Below are 23,560 nucleotides of genomic sequence, written 5' to 3'. Positions count from 1 at the left end.
AGAATCCCTGGAAGAATCCTTGGAGGAACTATTAAAATAATCCCTGGAGGAATTTTTGAAGAAATACCTGGAGGGAGTCCTGGAAGAATTCCTGGGGGATTTCCTTGGTGAAATGTCATTAGGAATCCCTAGACAAATACCTGAAGTAAGCCTTGAAGGAGTTTTCGAAAGAGTCACTGGAGGAATACCTGGAGGAATTCAAGGAGGAATTCCTGGAGCTATCTCAAAAGTTATTTTTGGAGGATTTCCTGGTGGAATTCATGGAAAAATTCTTGAAGGAATTTGTGAAGGAATTCCTGGAGGAGTTTGTAAAGTAATTCCTGAAAAAAATCCTTCAAAAATCCCAGATAGAACTGTTCGAGAGATTTTTGGAGAAATTCATAGAGGGATTATTGAAGCAATTCTTGGCGGAAGTCTGGGAGGAATTCCTAAATAATTTTCTCTAGGACTTCTCCCAGGAAATCCTCCAGAAATTCCTATAGGATTTTCCCTAAAAATCACTCCAGAATTCTCCCTGAAAATCCTCCAGAAATTATTCCAGAAACTGCTACGGGAACTACCCCAAGAATTCTTCCAAGATTTCAATCAAGAATCCGTTCAAAATTTTTTCTAAGAATTCCTACAGAAAATACTGGATGACATCCTACCTTGAGGAATTCTTGGAGTAAATTCTAACGGAGTTTCTGGAGCTATTCCTGGAATCCCTGTAGTAACTCTATAAGGAATACTGTACCTGAGATAATTCCGGGAGAAATTCCTGGAAAATTAACCGAAGAAATTCTTGGAGGAAGTTCTAGAGACATTTCTTGAGGAAATCCTGGACTAATTCCTAGAGTAGGTTCTGGAATAGTTCTTCAAGACGAATTCCAGGAGATATTCGTAAGCAATATCTGGAGGAATTCCTGAAACAATTCGTGAAGAAATTCCTAAAAGATTGGAGCCACTTCTGAAGCAGCTCTTTAAAAAATTTCTGAAGAAATTCTTGAAGCATTTTCTTGAGGTATTTCTAAAAGGAATTCTGAGAGGAATTCTGGAAAAATTCCGGAAGGATTTTTTTGACGAATTCCTGGAGTAATTCAAAGAGAAATTATGGGAATTCTTGGATTGTTTCCAGGAGGAATTATTGACGTCTTTCCTGGAGGAGTTCCTGGATAAATATCGGAAAGAATTCGTGCAGGAATTCCTGGAGTAGATCCTCGAGGAATTTCTGGAGTCATTCTTGGAGGAATCCCATAAGTATTTCCTTGTAGAATTCCTGGAGGATTTTTTTGAAGATATTCTGAAGAAGTTTCTGGAAAAAATCCCGTAGGAATCCCTGAAGTCATTCCTGGAGCAATTCCTGGAGGATTTCCTAGAGTTATTTCTGAAGCAATTCTTGGAGTAATTAATGGAGTATTTCCTGGAAGACTTTATGGAAGAATTCCTGAAGAAATTCTTAGAGGAATTTTTGGAGAAATTTCTGGAAAAGTTCGTGGATGAATTCCTGGAGTAATTCCTGGTGGAATTCCTGGAGGAATTCGAGGAGTATTTTCTGGAGAAATTTCTGGAGGAATGCCTGGATGAATTTCTGGTGGATATTCTGTAGGAATTCCTAGAAGCTTTATTAACCGAATCACTAGCGAAATTATTAGAGGAATTGCTGGGGGAATTTTTGGAGGAATTTCTACGATTTCCTGGAGGAAATTCAGGAAGCAATTCTGGAGGAATCTCCAAAGAATTTTCTGGAGCATTTACTGGAGAAATTTATGAAAGAATCACTGTGGGAGCGGACCTGGTGTGGTGGTCACGCTGAGGACCTGGGATCGAATCCCCCTCCCGACAAACTCACAAAAAATTGAGTTCTTCCTTCGGAAAGGAAGTAAAAACGTGGGTCCCGAGATGAACTAGCCTAGGGCTAAAAATCTCGTAATACAGATAGAAAAAAAAGAATCACTGAAGGAATTCCTGGGAAAAAACTTGGAGGACATCTTGCAGTAGTTCCTGAATAAACACCTGTAGGAATATCTGGAGAAATTCACGGAGAAATTCTTGGTGTTATACCTGGAGTATTTCCAAGAGGACTTCCTGGAAAAATACCTGATGAAATTTCTGGAGGTATTCCTCGAGGAATTTCCGGAGAAATTCCTGGAGGAACTCCTGGAGTAGTACCTGAAATAATTTCTGGAGGAATTCCTGGAATAATTTCTGGAGGAAATTCATGCATTTCTTGGAGAAATGCATGGAGTACTTTCTGGAGAAATTTTTGAAGAAATCCCTGTAGAAATTCCTAGAGGAATTCTGTGAGGAATTACTGAAGGAATTCCTGCATGAATTTCTTGATGATTTCCTAGGAGAAATTCTGGAAGGAATTCTAGAGGAATCCTTGAAGGAATCTATAGAGAATCTCCTGCAGCAATTACAGGAGGAATTTATGGTGGAATCCCAGGAGGAATTCCTGAATGAACCATTGAAGGAATTCCTGGAAGCATCTCTGGATGATTTACGGGGGAATTCCTTGAAGGAATCCCATGAGGATTTTCTGGAGGAATTCCTGGAGGAATTCCTGAAGGACTCCCTGCAGTATTTCCTGGTAGAATTTTGGGATGAATTCCTGCAGGAACTCATGGAGGAATAACTGGAAGAATTCTTGAGGGACACCGTGGAAAAATTTCTAGAGAAATCGTCAGAGGAATTCCTAGATGAATCCTTGCAGGAATTCGTAGAGAAAGTCTTGGAGCAATTTATTGAAAAATTGTTCTGTGAAATCCCTGGAAGAATTCCTGATGGAATCCCTACTACAATTCCTGAAGAGAAATTCCTGTAGGAATTTCGAGATGAATTTCTGGAGTTATTCCTGGAAGAACTACTGGAAGAATTTTTAGTTGATATCGTGGAGGATTTTTTTGGAGGAATCCCTTGAGGAAGTCCTGGTGGTATTAATGCAGGAATTTCTGGAGAAATCCCTTGAGTGCTTCAGTAATTTTAGGGAAAAATCCTGAAGAGAAGCATGCATTATTGCTGGCGAACTTATTGATCAGCTCCTGCATTAATTTCCAGAGTTATAATGGTGAAATTCCCAGTAAAATTCTAGGGGGATTCTACGACAAATGCTGGAGGAATTCTTGGGCTAATTCTAAAGAAATTCCCTTGGTATTTTTTGGGGGTGCCCTGGAGGAATGCCTGGGGAGCTCCTGGACTCACTCACAGGAACTTCAGGAGGGCTTCCCGTTGAACTGAAAATAAATAAACTGTGGGAAGCTACTCCTGGAGGAATTTCTGGAGAAAAATTCTAAATCAGTTCTTGAAAGTATCCCAGAAGAAATTTTAGTAGAACTCCAGGACAAAAACCCAGACGGAGTAGCTGGAGAAATGCCAGGAAGGACTCCTAGAAGAATCTCATTAGAGGTTTTCTACGTCTAGGTTAAACTACGGGAGAATCCCAGAAAGCACTCCAAGGGAAATCATAAAAAAGCAGGAGGAATCCCAGATTCCTGTAGAAATTACAAAAGAAAGTTCTGGATGAATGTACATCAAACACACTGGAGACAGTGCACAGAAACAAAAACAAAAATAAATGACAACCGCTTCGTACTGTGCGTGCGTTCGCGCAACATAAATTGCTGGTGCGCAGGCGCTATAGCCCGGTGAGCATTGTGTGCAGTGAGAACGAAGCGACAAAAGCCCTAGACCCAGTCCCGGCCCGTAGGTTTGAATATCCCTTAAAACGGTGCCACCCAGCGGTATGATCTCGCTAAATTCCACCAGTGAGTGGGTGTGGGTGTATGCATGCCATGGCATCTAGGCGAATTGAATCTTCACCCAAAGAAAAGGATGCCTTGAGATTGATTCATAAACATTGCGCGCAATTTGCCGTTCACTGTTACCTCTGTCAAACGATGACCGCCGCCGCGACGCTGGACTTCGTTGCCATGCGCACGACGACCAACAGCAAGCAAACGTGTAGGGTTGCCAGACAGTATTGCAATAAAAACATTGATTTATTTCACAAAATTTTGAATTCAAGATTGTGACAAAACTATGAAAGATACAATGTTGCTCCAAAGGACAGTTTGGTAGCGTATCAAAAAATGAATGTTTTGTAGAAGAACATTTCTCACATTTATCACGTTTTTCACGAGTAAACTATCAAAAAAGGTGAAAAGGGGGTACATTTTTAGGCACTTTTTACATAAAAGTCAAAATTTCTGCACTTAAATGACTTTTTACCATTTACCTGTCCAAAGAGCATTAAAAGACAAAGCTTTAAGCTTTCTATCCATGCGCTAAGATTGATGATACGGTTCATAGTTTCTGAGTTAGAGGTGTTTAAAGATGGGGTAATTTAATAACACTAATTTTTGAATAACTCACTTAGCAGTGATTTCCGGACCTACCTGTAGAACAATTTTTTGCTGCAAATATGGTCTACTTTCACCTCCTTTCGGGTGTAACACGAATTACCAGTCACCCTGTATCTCGAGATACTTTCAGAAAATCCTTCTGAGAGTTTTTAAATTATTTCTGCAGGAGTCACTTCGGAATTTCTTCGTGCATTACTCTCGAGATTCCATCACACGTTTCTCCTGGTATAGCTTCCAACATTCTTTTATGGATTCCTCCATTATTTTATCAGAAAATCCTAAGAATCTTTTAGCGATTACTCCAGGATACTTTCATGAGTTGCTCCGGGATTCCTTCAGTGATTTCTCCAGGGTTTTCTCCCGGGAATCGTCTCATAAATTCTTTTATGGTTCTTTCTTGGATTCTTCCTCGATTTTCTTCCGGAATGTCTACAGGGACATCTTTCGGAATTCCTCCTGTTATGATTTCTCCCGGGAGTTACCCTGATACTGAATACCTCAATTTAACGTTTCCGGAATTCATGCTTTGGCAGGATTTTGCTGCCACGTATCAAATATGGAAAAATATACTACAAGGGTAAGAAAAATGACAAAAAATGATACAAAAATACAATATCATTTTTGGATTCTTCCTTACGAAAAGATCCGGGACCAACCCAGGAATCGAACCCAGAAGATACTCTCAGCATGGTTTTACTGAATATAAACGTTTGGAACAGATCAAATAAGAGTGGGAGTGTAAGAGAAACAGAAGAGTACTTTACGATCATCTCTCGACATTTTTCAGAAAAGCACTGCAAGGATTCCTCCAGAAGTTCCTCCTGTGATCCATCTAGGCATTTCTTCAGGAATTTCTTCTTCAGAGAATATTCATAGGATTCTGACACTTTCAACAGGTCTGGCTATGAAATCCTGTTCTAGGACGAGTTTACTAGTGGCTCAACTCTGTTCTCTGACGGCCCCAAACTGATGCACCAACGAATTAGGGATTGGAAAACGATCTCCAAATTGAAGAATTTCTCGCATGGCTCCGGAAAACTGATTGAAGGTTTTTCGCCCACGAATGCCTCATCTAAGCTCAAATTTGCATATTAACGGATTATCATCAGATCCATCGGATGATCCTAATGAAGATAATTAACAAGCAATCATTGTCAGAAGTGTGATGTGTGACACGGCGGAGATTCTCTTTTCTTTCCAGAGTAGGTGTCGCAATCCCTAATGTGATCCATATCGCGTTCGGGTATGAGCCATCTCACTCGGCAGGCATTCATACCCAATTCATTTGGCTCAGAGTACTAAACATTCTGTCAGTTGTATTTTCCGATCGGATTCCTAGGGAAACACTCAGCAGATCATTTTGAAAGTTGTTAAAAACTCATCCAGGGCACTCTCTAGGTATTTCTTCAGAAATTTCTCCAGACATTAGTCTAGAAATTCCTCTAGATTACCTTTAATTACTTTCTCGTGGGATTCTTGTAGCGGTTTCCCCGGGAGTTTCTCTAGGGATTCCTGCAAAAATACTCCAGGGTTTCTACAGAGATTTCTCCGGGAGTTCCTGCAGGTATTTCTACGGGAATTTCTTTTTATCAGTCAGGAAAAGTGATTGATGCTTCTTTTTTAGGAGCTTAAACACACCCCAATGCAATGTGTCAGGTAATTCATTGCTCGATAAATCTTGTTCTGCTGTTAAAACCTAATGTATATTTTTATACCATAGCAATACTTACTTCAAAAGACCTAGTATTCCTCATATCTAAGCCGAAAGAGAATTTGTGTTGTGAAAAAGGAAGTGTTCATAGTGTGGGCTCGGAGTCAGTTTTGATTTCTACTCCGCAGAATGGTTACTTGTTCTGCGGCTCAGTTGGTTAAAGCGGCGGTTTAGCGAATGTGGAGTCGTGGGTTCAAATCCTACCAGAACGCGATTTTTTCGCAAATTTATCTCTCAATTTGTCAGTTAGCAATATTTCTTTGCCTTCTTATTACAAGTTTTTCTAGTATGACTCAGACAAACCAGCAAATCTGATAAATGCCAGTAAAAGAATAATATATATACTTGAGAAATACTTTTCTGAAAAAAATCAGAGAAAGTTCTCTCCTTCATTTTGATTACTTATACTGGGGAAATTCTAAATCATCCATAGGTAATTATTTTTTCATTTTTATTTTTATTTTTATTCGTAAATGTTATTCGTAACTGTCTAACAAATCGAAATCGAAATCCTTCTCACAGTACATATTAGATTTTAGCTACAATACCACTACTAGTACGGGAGTCTGAATTACATACCCAACAGACAGTCGCAACAGCTACTACTCCATGAAGATCCCTCAGAATTTCACAAAGTGCATCATTCCTTTCAGCCAGAAAGCTAACGCAATACCGCTTCCGACGGTCTGGAACAACACCAACCACCCATGTCAGAAGATTAATGAGAAAAAAATGCTTTTCACTTTGAAAAGGATGCAGAAATTCCTAAGGACGTTCCACATCCTCCGCGCCGCCGTGTTTTCTGTCGTCTTCCTGCCATCCGGAAAGAAAGAATAATTCCGCACATAACCATTCAACACATTCCCTTTGACGGCTTCCATCTCGATGCCAGTACCTTCCAGTTCCAGTTAGTAGCAGGGTGTAGAAAAATATGCCCGGAATGGGTGGCTGGCAGTCTAAGAAGGAGTCATTTTTTTTCTTCTGTCCCGGAAAGAATGCAAGTAATCAACTATGAGTGTCAATGGAATGTTTTGTGCGGTTTGTTAGTTATGGTTGGGAATATAATGCATATTTTCAATTTTCTGCGATAATCTTTTTCTTCTTCTTTATGGCTCGACGTCCCCACTGGGACTTCGACAACCTCGCTTCAACTTAGTGTTCTTTGAGCACAGTTATTAATTAAAGGTCTTTCTTTGCCTGTCATTGCATGAATTTGTATATTGTGAGGCAAGTACAATGATACACTATGCCCAGGGAGTCGAGAAAATTTTCCCGACCGGAACGGGAATCGAACCTGCTGTCTCCGGATTGGCGATCCATAGCCCTAACCACAAGGCTAGCTGGAGACCCCTTTCTGCGATGATATAAGTTTAATTTATCGCAGAAGCCAGTCATTTCAATCTTGTACCGACTATTCGAACCCTTTAAGCAGAATACCCTCTTCGATTTGCTTACCATTTACAGCGACAGAATGCAACTCTCGTTATTTACCTTTTAATTCCACCTTTTTTTTGCTTATCCACTATGAATAACTGACAGTGAGAAATATTACAAATGGTAGTCGAAATACGCGTATCTGTCAAAGGATAAGCAAAAGAGGACGGAATTACAAAACTGATTACACTCATTCGAACAGTAATTTTAAGTCTAATATCGTTAACTGCATTTCATGATGTAAGAAGTAACTGAAATGCATAGAGCACGGGAAATGCGTCAGATCTATGGGCACATGAAATTTATTTTCCATATTAATCTTAACTTAATGTTTCTTCATAACATTGGGAGGAAAAAGTTCAAGGTCTCCCTCTTTGTTTCTCAACGCAATATTAGTGAGGGTACGGGCGAGTAACTACTCAAAAACGGATGATTTCTTTGGCTCGGATGTGCAAAACGGTGTCAAAGAGGTCGCTTTTGAATGGAGTTTCCTTTTCATCATGAGCACCTGGTTCCCTGGCAGGTATGTTTATTCAAAGCTAACAAGGTTTGAATAGTGCAGAGAATACCTAAGTAGGAAACAAGAACAGTGAGGGTGGTAATGAGCACATGATGGGTATATGTAGTCAGGTAGGAAAGCTCTTGTTGGTGTAGGATTACTTCCTACGTAAATTGATTGAAATGAGAATTCTTGTTGCAATATTCAGGGTTCTTTCAGTGGAATCTCCCGCTTATATTTTATAATAAAAAGTTTTTCGGAACAACTCAAACTCCAAGTTGCGAGTGAGGCTGGAAATCTAACATATGACCTTCTAGTTATGACACGAGAGTCAATTGCGTCATTCGACATCTTTCTCTTTGTCATGTAACTGTAATAATAAATTGACTTTTCTCTGTCTATTTTCTTTTTGTTTTCTGTAAAATTTGGCTGAATCAGAGCTAGTGTATATTTTTCTCTCTCAATTTCAATGAATGAAACTATTAAGGCTAAAAGTGCTTTGAATTTCCACCCACTTTAACTCTTTACAAACGACAAAAAGCTCTTCCAATCCGGCAACATAACCTCATTAGCGCTCGTAAACAACGCCGCGCCAAGCACCCTCCATAATACGGAACTAAGTAGAAAGGTTTAACCCTCTCGGCAACTTGGCGGCTTTTATCGCGATTCCGCACATGTGAATCCGCCATACGGCAACGACGACGGCTACGATGCGACGATGTTTTGTGTAGTGGAAAATCCCCATATTGCTCTAGAGGCATAAATAGTGCACAGTCCTTAGCTTTCCGGTCCCAGCCCGGCCATCCCGGAACCGCCAACTATCCTTGGTGAACCGTTCGCGGTTCGTTCTCGCAAAAGCATAACTACCTTCTGTTGGCTGGCGACATTGTAGTGCAGTAGAAACCACTACTACCTACTGGCGGCTGATGTATGGTGACGCCGGTTGGCCTGCAGGGCATCGATAACACAGACGGATTTACTCACTCGCTCGCTAGGTCTGTCGGTTGGTCGGTCGGGTTCCGAAAGAAGTTATCCGATTGCAAACTCATTGATTGTTCCTTCTAACTTGGTTCGTTAGCATAACAATAACAATGCAATCGATTTAGAGACACTCATCGCTCGCAGTGCAGTCGGCAACTAGAAGGGCTTATTGTTGTGTGTGCTATTTGATCCTACATGTGGCTTGCCTTACCATCTCAACGGATTTTCACAGCAAAAAAAATAAAGAGATTTATTATGCAATTTTCTTTTGGGATCGACCACACCACAAATGATCTGTTTGTAATAAGATGTTTGTGTCAATATCTACCAGACAGCTGGACGTGTACTTTCGACTAGGTACGTGTATTCGACTACAAAATAATCAATGACATTTTAGTTAAGTTTTTACTGTGCATAATAAGCATTTAATCCGACTTCCGGTGGCAAGAATACATTCTTGTTCACTCCAGAGCCGCTGAAACCCTTCCGCAATGCAATTTTGATTTAGTTTCCTTCCACCATATTGTTGTATCGTTTTCCGATTTACCCCGTTTCTCATTTTCCTTGCGCACCTCGTTGCTTATGGGTTGCCCTTTGAGGGGAATGTTCACCTCATTAATCCTCCTCTTCATTGAAAAACACCCACAATGCAATGTTGTGTGCTGTGTTTGCTTACAACGCCGGGGGACGGTGGAAGTTCTTTTTCAAACTGACGTTTGACTTTCCAAGCTGCTATGTAGTCATCGTTCTATGGAAATTATTCACCCGACTGCGCTCTTTAACGGATTTGCATTATTCAACGTTTCACAAGGGATTCATTTTTGCACTTTTGGTAATACCTACTCTAATGAAAGAGGAGGACTTTTGCGGATTTGTACGAAAGTCACAAACACGTCGAGAGGTTTAATTTCACTTGGCTTGACGTATTTGGAAATCTCTTTTAGCCTGTTTTAAATATATAATTATATAACCCCATTTCAATTTTTGTTATTATTCTACCGTTACCTTCAATTGTGTGAGCGGCGCATATACCTGTCCTAACCGTACTCCTCCACATCACTATATGTATATACTATCCATTTCATTTATGGTAAAACTACTGGTAACAATGACACTCAGTTAATCATAACGTTTTTTCTCGAATTGTTTGTTTCTTTTGTGTGCTCTCACTCTGTCTCTGGATTCTCTGAAACTGGGCATTTCCATTTGAAGTCAACCGTCGGTCAGCGCCCACAAAGAAACCGACCAAAACGCGTACCAAGCAGCCAAAAGCGTCCAAGAAGGTGAAATTCATCAGTAAGTATGAAACAAGCTCATTGTTGCTGTAGTTTATTTATGCATTTTTTTGATTCCATAGATATCATAATGAGAAACAATAACTATTTAGCTTTTTCTGATGAAGAATTGTAACACAAACATAACAGTGAAAGCCGATTTATATAAAGGGTGATACGGTCAAAATTTGGTCACACAATTTGTTTCATAACTTGAGACTGCGTATACTAAAACAGTAATGGTACATTATATGTAGCTTATACCATAAAATTTTCATCACAATCGGGTTAGTATTTGCGGAGATATTGTGAATCCTGAAAACTGCAATTTTTAAATTTTGTACAAAGAGGATTAAAAAATAAGAACACATTTTTACTCTTTTATTTATAGAGTCAGAAATACTGCACCAATTTCAATGAAAATTTTTCTGTATGTAAAGTATACAGGGGATAGACAAAATGATCGGGACAGGCAATTTTTTCACTTTTCAAAAAATGTTCAAGAAGCTATAACTTTTCGAAAAGTGCATAAAAAATTCTCAAATTTTTACTGTCAGTAGATCAACTAGTTGTGTATCAGTCGTCAAAATTTGGAAAAGATCAGACTATTCTGCACGAAGTCATAAAGATTCTAGAAAAAGGTATAATTATTCGAAAGCTAACTATGAGCTGTCATATCTCCGGAACCAATGAACCAAATGCAATGAAATTTTGACCATTTATAACTTATATGATGATCTTTGAAAACGGTTTAACTTAACTTGAAATTTTTAATAAGGGAAAAAGTTATAGCGATTTCACTTATTTTATGTTTTCTTTAGCAAATTGGTCTATTTTTAATAAGCTTTCCATTACTTTTTTCAATTTATTGCCGTCTATGTTGTTACATTCCATCAAAACATATTTATATCCGAGTCAATTAGAGGGAATTTAAATGAATTATAATTATCACCTTAAATTTTGAAACGATATTGAAGTTTTGGATAATTTGGTGTTATATTAGAAAAATATTCTAATCGTTATAATTTTCGTCCGTGTTAAAAATTTTAAATTCATTTAGATATTTTTCAAAGCTCATCATATAAGTCATAAACGCTCAAAATTTAATTGCATTCGGTTCAATGATTCCGGAGATATAACAGCTCAAAGTTAGCTATCGGATAATTATTAACTTTTTTTGGAATATTCATTACTTCATGCAGAATAGTCCGATCCAAATTTTGTTAATCAACTTACAGTAAAAATTTGAGAACATTTGATGCACTTTTCGAAAAGTAACAGCCACTTGAACATTTTTTGAAAAGTGATTTCTTTGCCTGTCCCGATCATTTTGTCTATCCCCTGTACATATCAAAATATTGTGTAAAAATTCATTCAATTTGATCCAGCCGTTACAAAGTTATATTTGCTTAAGTGGCACCCGATCAGTTTTTTTTTTCATATTCAAACTGCTACAACTTTGAAAGTATTCATACAAAATGGCTCAAAATTTTACTATGAACATATTTTCATAATAGTATTATACTGTAAAATTTTGATAAAAATCGGAGCAGTATTGGTAGTTCTATAATCAAAATTGTGCTTTACTGACCTTAAATTTCCGAAAATTTACTATGGACCGCCTTTGTACAAAATTTTATCTTTATATCTACCAACCAATACTTAATAGATTTTGATGAAAATTTTATGGTATAGGCTACATATAATGTAGCATTACTGGTCCAAAAATCAGCTGTTTTGGTGTACGCAGTCTAAACTCCGAGATTCTTTCAGGAAGTACATCCGGGATTGCTTCAAGAACTCCTTACGGGCTCCTCCGGGGATTCCTTCTAAGATTCCTCCGGGAACTCATTCCGAAATTCTTCCATAAACCTCTTCATAAACTCATTCAAGAACTTCTTCCGGAAACCTCCAGGAACTTATGTTATGCGAACTCCTTCTGGGATTTCTCCGGAAATTCCTTCCTAGATTTTTGTTTTTTTTTTAGGAGCTCCATACAGAATTTCTCTAGTAACTCATTTCTGTATTCCTCCAGGAGTTACTTCTGGATTTTCTGCAAATCGTTCTGAAATTCTTTCGGAAGTTCTTTCTGGAATCCTCCCATATGTTTTTGGGATGGAAATCCTCCAGGAGTTAGTTACGAAATTCGTCCAGAAGTTGTTTGTTGCATTCTTTATGGAATTACTTTAGAAGTTTTTTATGAAGCTCCTACTGAAGTTTTTCTTGAGGAATTCATAAAACATTTTCTTAAGGAATTCCTCAATCAGCCTTGTTCCCTGGGGTTCCTTCTGCGTTCACTTCAATAGCTCTTCTTGTGGAAATCCTACGAAAGGGAACCTTCTAGGATAATCTCAGTAAGAATTCCTGGAGGAATCTTGGAAGCAATTCCGGAAGCAGTCTCGGAAACAATTGCTGAGTATTCCAGAAACTCCTAGAGAAGTTCCGGAAGTAATCACTTGATGTCACAGAAGGAATCTCAGAAGAAATCCTCGAAATCCAGAGGGAGCTTACAAAGAATACTGGAAAAACTTGCAATTAGAAGGCACGAAATGTTTCACAAACGACGCATACTAATTAGACACCAGCAAAACAAACTGCCTGGTGGCTATGTATGCGGAGTGCGAGAGTAAGTCTCGGCTTCATATAAATAATTCGCTCGCCCTTGTAGTTAGTGGGCAAAAACAGGAGTGTGTTGTGGATTGGCATCTAAGCCGAAAAAAGAGATGAGTTTGTGAAATAGAAGTGTTCACGGTGCGGCTTCGGAGTTAGTTTGGCTTTCTATTTTGCAGAACCATTACCTGTTCTGTGGCTTAGTTGGTTAAAGAGCCGGTCACGGAGCCCACGGAGTTGTGGGTTCGAATCCCACCAGAACGCGATTTTTTTCACAAATTTCATCTCTCAATTTGTCAATTAGCAGCATTTCGTGTCTTCTAATTACAAGTTTTTCCAGTATGCATCAGACATACCAGCAAATCTGGTAAAATGGGCAATATGTATCATTATAAAGAAGTCCCAAAAATAATATCATTATTAACGGGAGGAACTTTTTTTCTCATCCTATTACTAACTTACTATCTCAGCAATAACACCACTAGGTATGTCTCTACCCCTAATCATGTACTTGTTAACCCTATCCTCGCTCCTCAATGGAGTAAAGGCTTCCTCCACTCATTGGCGTAGCTAGGGGGGGTTCCAGGGGTGCCTGGCACCCCCTAGAACAAATTTGGCACCCCCTAGAATTTTCCTTGACAGACACCTAAAATTTTAAACTTCACACAATATTTCCAATATTTATAAATGGCACATTTGAACAAAACTTAAGCACACCCGGAATTACTGAATATAACTGTTGTACGTTTTGGCGTTTTGGGTATTGGTAAGAACAATCAACGGACTTCTCCATAGATTCCTCCAGAAGTACCTCTATCTATTCGTACAGTGATTTCTCTAGGCTTCCTTTATGGATTCCACCCGATATTTCTTCAATAAACTTCCCTTAGGAAAATAAAAGAAAATCGGGTTAAGTACGGTTCCTTTGAATTCCACTAAGAATTTGCATCCTTTGACAGATACGTATTTCGACCTCAACTGTAAGGTCGTCTTCAGTGTCTTGTACTTGACGTGTCTTGTGAGTCGAGTCAAGTACAAGACACTGAAGACGACCTTACAGTTGAGGTCGAAATACGTATCTGTCAAAGGATGCAAATTCTTAGTGGAATTCAAAGGAACCATACTTAACCCGATTTTCTTTTATTTACAGATATTCCCCTAACAAGCCCAGGTTAATCATCATTCCCTTAGGATACTCCAGATTGATCCAGCAAATTCGGCTAGAATTTCTATGGAAATTCTTACTATGATTCTTCTCGGAATTCTTCTAAAGATTGCTCTAAAATTTTCTATTAGGGTTTCTTCAGGAATTTCTGGTGGAATTACTCAAGTTATCGTCCTGGGATCCTTTCAGAAGTTCTTACGGTGATTCTTCCCGGAATTCCTTCAGAGATTTCATTCAGAGATTCTTCCAGAAATGTCTCATGGAAAATTCCTCCAGGCGCTTATTGTGGCGGGAATTGTGGCTAGGATTTCTCAAGCAACTCCTGCTGCGATTTTTCCAGCAATTTTTCTTCTCCTCAAAAATTCTCACTGTGGTACCTTCTGGAATTCTACTAGGAAAGTTCATCCGCAAATTCTTCCGGAAGATCTCCCTGAGATTTTTCTATAAAATCGCTTCATTGATTCTTCCAAACATGTCTTCATGGATGTATCGAGGGCATTCTACAGAGGTTCTTCCAGAAATTTCACAGGGGATGCTCCCCAAGAACATCTATTGACCTTCTTCCATGAATTAAAGCTGGAATACTTCAAGCATTTCCCATTAGGACTTCTTCAGAAATTCAGAAATACTTCTAGGGATTTCTCCTGGCATACTTACTTGCTGCAATACTTTCGGGAAATCTTCCAGAGATGCCTCCAGAAATTCCTCATGAGTTTCCATCAGGGATTCCTCCAGTAAACTTCTACCGATTCTTTCAAGGAGAACTGTAGGTATTCCTCTAGGAATATGTTAAAGCAACTTCTCTTAAGATGCCCCTGGCATTGCTGATTCTAGGGTTTCTCTAGAAATTACTTCTATGATAGCTCCCGGAGTTCTATGAATTCCTACAGATATTCCAGTCGTGACTGCTCAAGTAATTCATGCGGTTCTTCCAGCTATTCTTCCTCCAGAAATTCTAACTGCGGTACTTCAGAAATTATGCTACGAAATTTTCCAGAGCTTTCTCCAGGCTTTTTTTCTGAGACCTTTCCAGGCAATATTCCTGGAATTTTTGCAGAAATTCATTTGGTTGCTCCACCAGGGATTTCTCCAAGGACTCATCCGGAAATTCTTCCAGAGATTTCATCCAAAGATTCATCCAGAAAATCCTCACGGAATTCCTGCAGGAACTCCTTTTGGCCGTTCTCCAAGAATACCTCAAACAACTCCTCCTGTGATTCTTCCAGCAATTCCTCCAGAAATTTTTAGTATGATACGTCCAGAAATTCTTCCTAGTGTTTTCTATATGAATTTATCCTAGCATTATGGCTGGAATTCTTCCTGAGATTCTTTCAGAAAATCCTCCTGCGATTCCTTCAGGGCCTTCTCTATAGATTCTTCCAGAATACCTCTACCGGTTCTTGCAGGGACGTCTCTAGGTATTCCAAGGATTTTTTCTTTGGATTTCCCCTGGCATTCCAGTTGGGGTTTCTCTAGAAGTTCCTGTACAGTTTTCTCCAGCAATTCCTTCTAGGATTTCAGCTGAGGTTTCTACAGTGATACATCCCAGAATCCTTCTTAGAATACCTCCTGAGATTTTTCCTGTGATTTCTTCTGAAAATCTCCGATGATTCCTCCAGGATTTTTTATCCAAGATATTTTGTCAACGGATTCTCTCATAAATTTTCCGTGGGATTCCTACAAGAACTCCTCTTGGCCTTTATCCAGGAATTTCAGTTGGATTTCTCAAGCTATTCCTGCTGTGGATCTTCCAGCAATTCCTCCTAGGACTACTCCAGTCATTCTTACAGTAATACCTCCCAGAACTCTTCGGCAAAAGGTTATTGCAACCATAACAAATTGCAAATGCTCCACAGAAAATCAAAAAGCGCTCCATAAAGAATGAACATATGTTCCATGAAAATGTGCAATGTTACCCATACATAATTGAAAATGTTCCATACTTTATAAAAAATGTACCGGTAAAACATAAAATTTTCTCATTAAAAGTGAGATTTTGCACCAATAAATAATAATGAAATGCTCCATAATAAAATACAAATGCTCCATAGAAAAATGCAAATGCTCCATAAACAATTGAAATTGCACCCATAGAAAATTGAATATTGCTCCATAGAAAAATTAAATTGCACCATAAAAAATTGAAATTGCACCATAGAAAATAGATAAATGCTCCATAAGTATTATCAAAATGCACCACATAAAATACAATTTGCTCCATAAAAAATTGAAAATACTCCATGACTTTAAACATTTGCACCACTAGAGCAGTGCTATGTAAAGCAATTCAGCCCATGGAAGATTTTTAATTTTTCATGGAGCAATTCATGTTTTCCATGGTGCAGTTTGATAATACTTATGGAGAATTCTTTTATTTTCTATGGTGCAATTTCAATTTTTATGGTGCAATTTAATTTTTCTATGGAGCAATATTCAATTTTCTATGGGTACAATTTTAATTATTTATGGAGCATTTGCATTTTTCTATGGAGCATTTGTATTTTATTATGGAGCATTTCAGTATTATTTATTGGTGCAAAAATTCACTTTTAATGAAAATTTTTTATGTTTTACCGGTACATTTTTTATAAAGTATGGAACGTTTCCAATAATTTATGGGTAACATTGCACATTTTCATGGAACATAAGTTTATCTTTATGGAGCGTTTTTTGATTTTCTATGGAGCGTTTCTATTTATTTATGGGTGCAATAAATAGGCTGCCGAACTCTTCTAGGGATTCTTCTAAAAATTTCTCCAGAGATTCCTTCAAAAACTTACTGGGATCTCCTAGGAGTCTTGCAGAAGTACGTTTGGTGTGTCCTCCTGGAAATCCTAAAAAAGATCTGGGATTTCTCTAAATATTTCTTGTTGGACTTCTCTAGGAACTCCTCATGACTTTCATCCAGTAACTCCTCCTAGTATTCCATAAGCGATTCCTGCTGCTTCTAATGTTTCAGGAATGCCTCCTTGGTCTCCTCCAGAATTTTTTACTGTTATACCTGCAGAAATCCCTCTAGAGATTTTTCCTGGAATTCTTGCCGGGATTCTTCTAGGCAGTTTTCCTGGGATACTTCCATAAATGGCATTGACTCTTCCAGGGATTTTTCTAAAGACTCATCCAGGAATTAATGTATTACTCTAGAAATTAATCATGGTATTGCACCTGGAACTCCTCTTGGCCTTCTTTAAGAATTCTAGCTGAAGGAATCCAAATAGAAATCTCTAGAATCCCTAAACGAATTTTGAGAATAGTTGGAATTTCCAGAGAAATCCTAGGAGGTACTACTAGAGAAATCTGAAGTAAAATCCTATAGGAATGCACGGGAAAAACATGTAATTAATAAGAAGGCACAGAATGTTGCTAATTGACAAAATGAGCGATGAATTTGTGGAAAAAAATCGCGTTCTGTTGGGATTCGAGAACACACGGCTCCGTATTTGCTAAACCGCAGTATGGCCATTTCTTTAAGGGTTCCTTCCCGAGCAGAAGAAAAAATCTCAATAAAAGCATATTTTGATATGGAGATCAAAAAGTGTTATTGGTTTGTTTGAAATAAAATTTTTCTCCTCGACCAACATCATCATAACAAATTTAGCTCTTTTGAGAGCTAACCAATAGCAGCGAGCTATTAGGTTGATCTTCAAATAGCAAATTTTGCTATTGGTCAGACGTCCTAGGAACATTTTTTTTCTATTATTTTCTGTACTTTTACCTCTTATATCAATCAAACCAATAGCACGTTTTGATCGTTAGTACTTGACCACCGCCCGGGTTAGGCATGTTTTATTGTTTTTAAATATTTTTGAAAATTTCTATGGCAGTTTCATTAGAACCCAACAAACACTTTAGTTTATGGGAGAGGAACAAACCACTCATAAGCAAACTTTAGTTTAAGAAACTGATATTCAGCTAGTTTCGTTTCTTGGGAATGCAATCAACAATTTCTTTCATTTTTTTTCCATATTTCAAGGGCTATTCATTCGTAATTATTTTAGCAATATCTTTCTCAGCTAAAAGTAATTCTTCATGATTCAATTGTGTTTAAGCTTATTGCAACGAACGAAATTGCCGGAAAAACCCATCAAAATTACCTTAGAGCTTTCAAAGTACAGGGGATAGACAAAATGATCGGGACAGGCAAAATTTTCCCTTCTAAAAAAATATTCAAATAGCTGTAACTTTTCGAAAAGTGCATCAAATATTCTCAATTTTTTACTGTAAGTGGATCAACTAGTTGTGTATCAGTGGACAACATTTGAAATATTCTGCACGAAGTTATAAAGATTCTAGAAAAAGGTATATTTATCCGATAGCCAACTTTGATCTGTTATATCTCCGGATTCAATGAACCGAATGCAATGGAATTTTGACGATTTACGACTTACATAATGAGCTCTGAAAATCGTTTGACTCCACTTGAAATTATTCACAAGAGAAAAAGTTATAGCGATTTCATTTATTTTATGATTTTTTAGTAAACTGGTCTATTTTTAATATACATCCCATTACTTTTTCAATGAATTGCCGGCTATGTTGTTACTTCCTTTCAAAACATATTTATATTCAAGACAATTAGAGGGAATATAAATGAACTATAATTAGCATCTTGAATTTTGAAACGATGTTGAAATTTAAGAAATTTTGGTGTTTTATTGAAAAAATAATCTAATCGTTATAATTTTCTTCCGTGTTAAGAATTTTAAGTTAAGTCAAAAGTTTTTCAAAGCTCATTATATAAGCCATAAATGGTTAAAATTTCATTGCATTCAGATCATTGAATCCGGAAATATAACAGCTAAAAGTTGGTTATCGGATAAATATACCTTTTTCTAGAATCTTTATAACTTAGTGCAGAATAGCCCGATCTTTTCCAAATTTTGTCCACTGATACACAACTAGTTGATCCACTTACAGTAAAAATTTGAGAATATTTGATGCACTTTTCGAAAAGGTTCAGCTATTTCAATATTTTTTGAGAAGGGAAAATTTTACCTGTCCCGATCATTTTGTCTATCCCCTGTAGGTGCGAAAAGAATTCATATAAGAACTACCAGAGGAATTCCTGATGAAAATAGTAAGGCTTTTTAAAGAAATTGGTCGAATCCAATCTCACAATAAATTTCCAAAATATATTCTATAAACATTTCCACAAACATTCACAAAAAAAATCGAAGAAATTATAAAACAATTTTCCGAAATCATCGAAGGAATTTCTGAAGTAAATTTAGAAATAATTCCAAAAGTAATTGCAGTAACAGATTTTTCTAAAAAACACTACCAGAGATTTTTTTCAAAGAAATTCCCGAAGGAAATCTCTAAGAAAATTACCGAATAAATTTTCAAAGGAATTACCGAAGTAGTTTCTAAAGTAATAATAGAAGTTTCCAAGATTTTCAATAAATGTTCAATGCAAGTAACATCGGAAAAGCCGAAGGTGTTCCGAAATCATCTGCTGCAGGAATTCCTTACATAATTACTGAAGAAATGTAGAAGAAATTGTCTAATGAATTTTTATTTAAATTAAAGAAGCGATTTATAATAGAACTTCCGAAGGAGTTTTCGAAGGAATTGGTGAAGAAATACTTAATAGCATAGATAATGGAAGTCCAAAAAAAAACAACGACAGTCCGAAAAAAAAGTAGAATGACTTGCCGTAGACATTTCCAAAACAATGTGAGGAAGTTCCCAGAGTCAATGTCGAATGAATAACCAAAGGAATTGCCTAAAGAGTAATTGGAGAATTTTTAAAAGCAAATACAGTGACCCCACACCGATGAATCACCTTAATTTTGTACACTATTTATGAATCACCATGTTGATCAAATGAGTGATCCATAAACTGTGGTCATTTTTGCCGATTCATAAATTGTGGAGTCACTGTATCAATAGAATTGCTGAAATTAACAAAACATCGTTTGAAAGACTACTAAAAAATTGGCGAAGGAACTCCCGAGAAAACATTTCAAAAATTTGCCAATGAAATAAAAAAAAAAGCCAAATAAACTCCAAGTGGAATTGGCACCCCCCAGGCACCCCCTAGGAAAAAATCCTAGATACGCCAATGCCTCCACTGTTCTACGATTGATGCTGTTGAAATCAATGTCCTTTCCAGGGTAAGAAAAACGGATCACGCCGAAAAACAAACACTCTGTCCTAAGCGGTGCATGTTGGTAACAAAGGCGCTCCGCAACAAACGCATGTCAAATGATGAGTGCAATAAAACAAACATCGTTACTCGTGCGTGTACCGATATTCCGGCTTTTTTGCTAAAATGTTCGACCCAAATCATCGAATTCATAAGCATTTGGACGAATTAAGACTCTTGCAAACCCCAGAGTCAAGTTTCAGTTGCAAAACAATGCGAAAATCACGATGTGAATAGAAAGAGACAAATATTCCTACCGTTTTTGTTGTGAACAAACTCGGGAGCGATTTTGTCATTATCTGCTATCGAAAAAACAAAGCGTTGTTGCCGTGCCTTCTTTGTTGCCGATTTTTCGCTAGCGGTGCCATATTCTGCGTACACTGGTCCTTTGTAAAGTCGAAGAATATGCATACACGCACACGAGCGACCGTGTGATGTTAGTGCGAATTCTCTGTACGCATTGCAAGAACTCCCAATCGTTCATTCGTGTGTGATGTTGAGCAGTAAATTTTAAATTTCTTTAAAATCAATTTAACAGATGTAGAGTCTGCAAAATATATGTACTTCCGAAATTTGTCTAGGTGCGGTGGTAATTCTGTGTCTTCCATATCTTAATGGTCTAGCGAATTGATTGATGTAGCTGCTGATGAATTTCGTCTATAGAGCCTGTCCATAAACTACGTAGAATCTTAGAATAGGGCGGGGGGTGTTTGGCCAAAGTCTACGCTCCATACAAACTTCGAAAATGTTGTGTGGTCAAAAGTCTACAAAGGTGGAGGGGATCTAAGATGGCCATTTAGGAGTTTACGTAGTTTTTGGTCAGCTCCTGATGTTCTAGTGTTAGTGATTTCACTGCTTGACCGTTCTCAGCTATGTTAATTCTGTTCTTGGATGTAGCTTCTTTGTTATCATTAAACAAAGCTTCGAATTGCACCTTTACAATCATTTCGCACATGGTAGACACTGGCGTAGTCTTATGCCGTGCGCCATTGGCAGTTGTATAAAACCTCTGCATATCGTTCCTATTCATGCTTTCCTGCGTTTCAGTAATCAAACTCTCTTCGTTCGACCGTTTCATGCTGCGGTGGATTCGTTTCTCTTCTGCTTTTACCATCCTATACTACTCTCTGTTAACCTGGAGACTGGCCACTAGCATTTGACATCTTGTGGGCATTATTCACGTTCGCCCTCTCGTTGGTACTCTTCGTCGAACCAACCATTGCATTGGCGTTGCTCAGTAGTACCTATTTATCACCTCTTGCACTGTTGTTGCCATTGTTTCATGAATAAATTCCCATAAACTGTAGACATCGCCAGATTCGTTGATCTCTCGTCTAGTTTCCTATGATACTGTGCAGCAAACCTTTAAGCTGACAAACGATGAATATTGGTAGGTATTGTTGTTTGTTGAACTCTGGACTTTTGTTGCGACTCTGAATGTTTGCACCCGCATTTATGCGAATTCAATATAATGATCCGAGTCAATGTTCAGATCTCTGTAGGACTTTTTCATCCATGGTATCTGAAAAAGGTCGCTTGTTGCCCAGTATGTAGCCTTACTGCTTCCCTATCACTATAAAGCCAACTGATCGTTCTGCCTTTATGACCGCCGCTATACAAGATGTGACACTTTCATACTCAGCCGCTGAGTGCCAGAACAACAGACGCTGATTGCGCTGTTCCTCCTTGGTGAACAGACGCTCGCACCTCCTCAATCTAACTGAAGTCAGAAGAACAACAGTGACCAGGCTGCACTACCAGCTAAGCACACAACTCTTAGCTATGGAGGCCTTTGTCATCTACCAATGGAAGCATCTGGTAGGAATCAGGGTTGCCAAATTTAAATCTGTATTTTGGCCTTCCAAAATGACTACTATGACTACTTTTTCCGAAAATCTGTATGAAATCTGTATTATTTTACGGAAAATCTGTATGAAATTCTGTAAGTTTTTGAAAAATCTGTATAATCTGCATCCTTTTCCAAAAATCTGTAATATTGGTATACAGAATTCTGTATGATAAGCTGCGAGAAAATCTGTATAATTACAGAAAAATCTGTATATTTGGCATCCCTGGTAGGAATTTGTGAGGACCAGAGCTATCTATGTTGGACCCTACTTCCAGTTTGTCGACTCACCATCAGAGATAGAAACACTCTCATCGTGAATCAACTCGCGAGTGTAAAACCAACAAACGGTTTACTCACGGTGCCGAGAGTAAGCCGTGTGTGAGTTTATTCGCACCCGCTTGCTTCACGAGTATGAAGCAAAACAAAAACAAAAACACTCATGAATTTTTATTCGCGAAGAACAAGTGGGGATGCGGAAATTGCATTTTAGTGCGTTTTTAATAGCAAAACAAGTAATTGTCCATCAGATAGTAGTGTTTTGTGCTTTATTGTTCCTGAAAAGTAAATCTGTCGGCCGCTAAATTCGTTTTTTCACAAAATTGAAAAATGTTCAGAGCTGCTTCGCGAATCAATCACGAGTGCGACCAGCTTCGTTAGCTCGCGAGTGAAGGAAGTGCGAATATATTCTGGCTTCTGTTGTTCACGAGTAGGATAGCTTTGCGTTTGTGTCTGCTCAGCTGCATTCCTCACTGTTTTCCATCACTGGTCACCATTTTGCATCCCGATTTATGTGATGTGCAAATTTCCTTACAAGCGTCTCAAACCAGCTACACCGGGTGTGTTGAAGTCCAGCTCCTTTGCCCCTTCGGCCTCAACAGTTTCGCATAGAAAAGGGATCAACTAGCGTCATGATGCCCCCTGTAACAGAATATGCGATTCTGGTAGTGACATGTTTTCCATAATTTCACGTGAATATTGAGTTCGCGGTATATTTGGTAGCATTCGCACTTAAGGAAAATAGAATGTTTATTAATTAGGAGTTATTTATAAACCACGTAAACGTAGGGAGGGCCAAAATCTCCGCTCCATACATTTTTTTAATGAACAATCCTAACTAACATTTTCAGAGCTTTAAGATTCAGTCGTTTGCTTTCTGTTGTGTTTGTGTAACAATCGAATTGAAGCAGTCAACGCTGAATAAAAACGAAGCTAGTCAAAAATAAACCATAAGCTAATACACAGCTGCAAGACAAGAACAATACAACTACTTCTGAAATCAATCACTTGTCACTGGGGCTGTCTTTATTGCACTCTCTATTGCAACTTCGTTAGATTTCTCGGAAGATGTGAAAACTTGAACTAATTGTATAGCAACAAACATTTTTGCTGTACAAGAGTGGAACAAGCCATTTTAAAGCAAACTTTAGCTTAAGAAACTGTTATTCAGCTAATTATGTTACTTGGGTCCCCACTAATAAAACAGCTCCTACTATACATGCGATATCATTACAATTAGAAGCTGTAATAAAGAAACTGTTGGTATACCAAC

At 38.0% G+C, this 23,560-nt stretch overlaps 2 protein-coding genes across 4 annotated transcripts in view; both read left to right on the top strand.

Moving 5' to 3' along the window:
• Positions 1-23,560, top strand: part of LOC109420996 (stathmin) — a 241,252-nt gene that overhangs the window by 70,381 nt on the left and 147,311 nt on the right. For 2 of the 3 annotated variants that reach the window (XM_029858859.2, XM_019695474.3), the window contains exon 2: positions 10,178-10,261. The exons of the other annotated variant lie outside the window; for it this stretch is intronic. In XM_029858859.2, coding sequence (XP_029714719.2) covers positions 10,178-10,261 — 84 coding nt within the window. The remainder of the gene's footprint in view (positions 1-10,177; positions 10,262-23,560) is intronic. 3 annotated transcript variants of the gene reach the window in all.
• LOC109429299 (uncharacterized) overlaps positions 1-23,560 on the top strand; it is a 785,311-nt gene that overhangs the window by 677,535 nt on the left and 84,216 nt on the right. The window lies entirely within an intron of this gene.

This window comes from Aedes albopictus, chromosome 2 (assembly GCF_035046485.1).
Source record: "Aedes albopictus strain Foshan chromosome 2, AalbF5, whole genome shotgun sequence".
Lineage (NCBI taxonomy): Eukaryota > Metazoa > Arthropoda > Insecta > Diptera > Culicidae > Aedes > Aedes albopictus.
The sequence above is the reverse complement of the archived record's forward strand: the minus strand, read 5'-3'. Positions and strand labels throughout refer to the sequence as shown.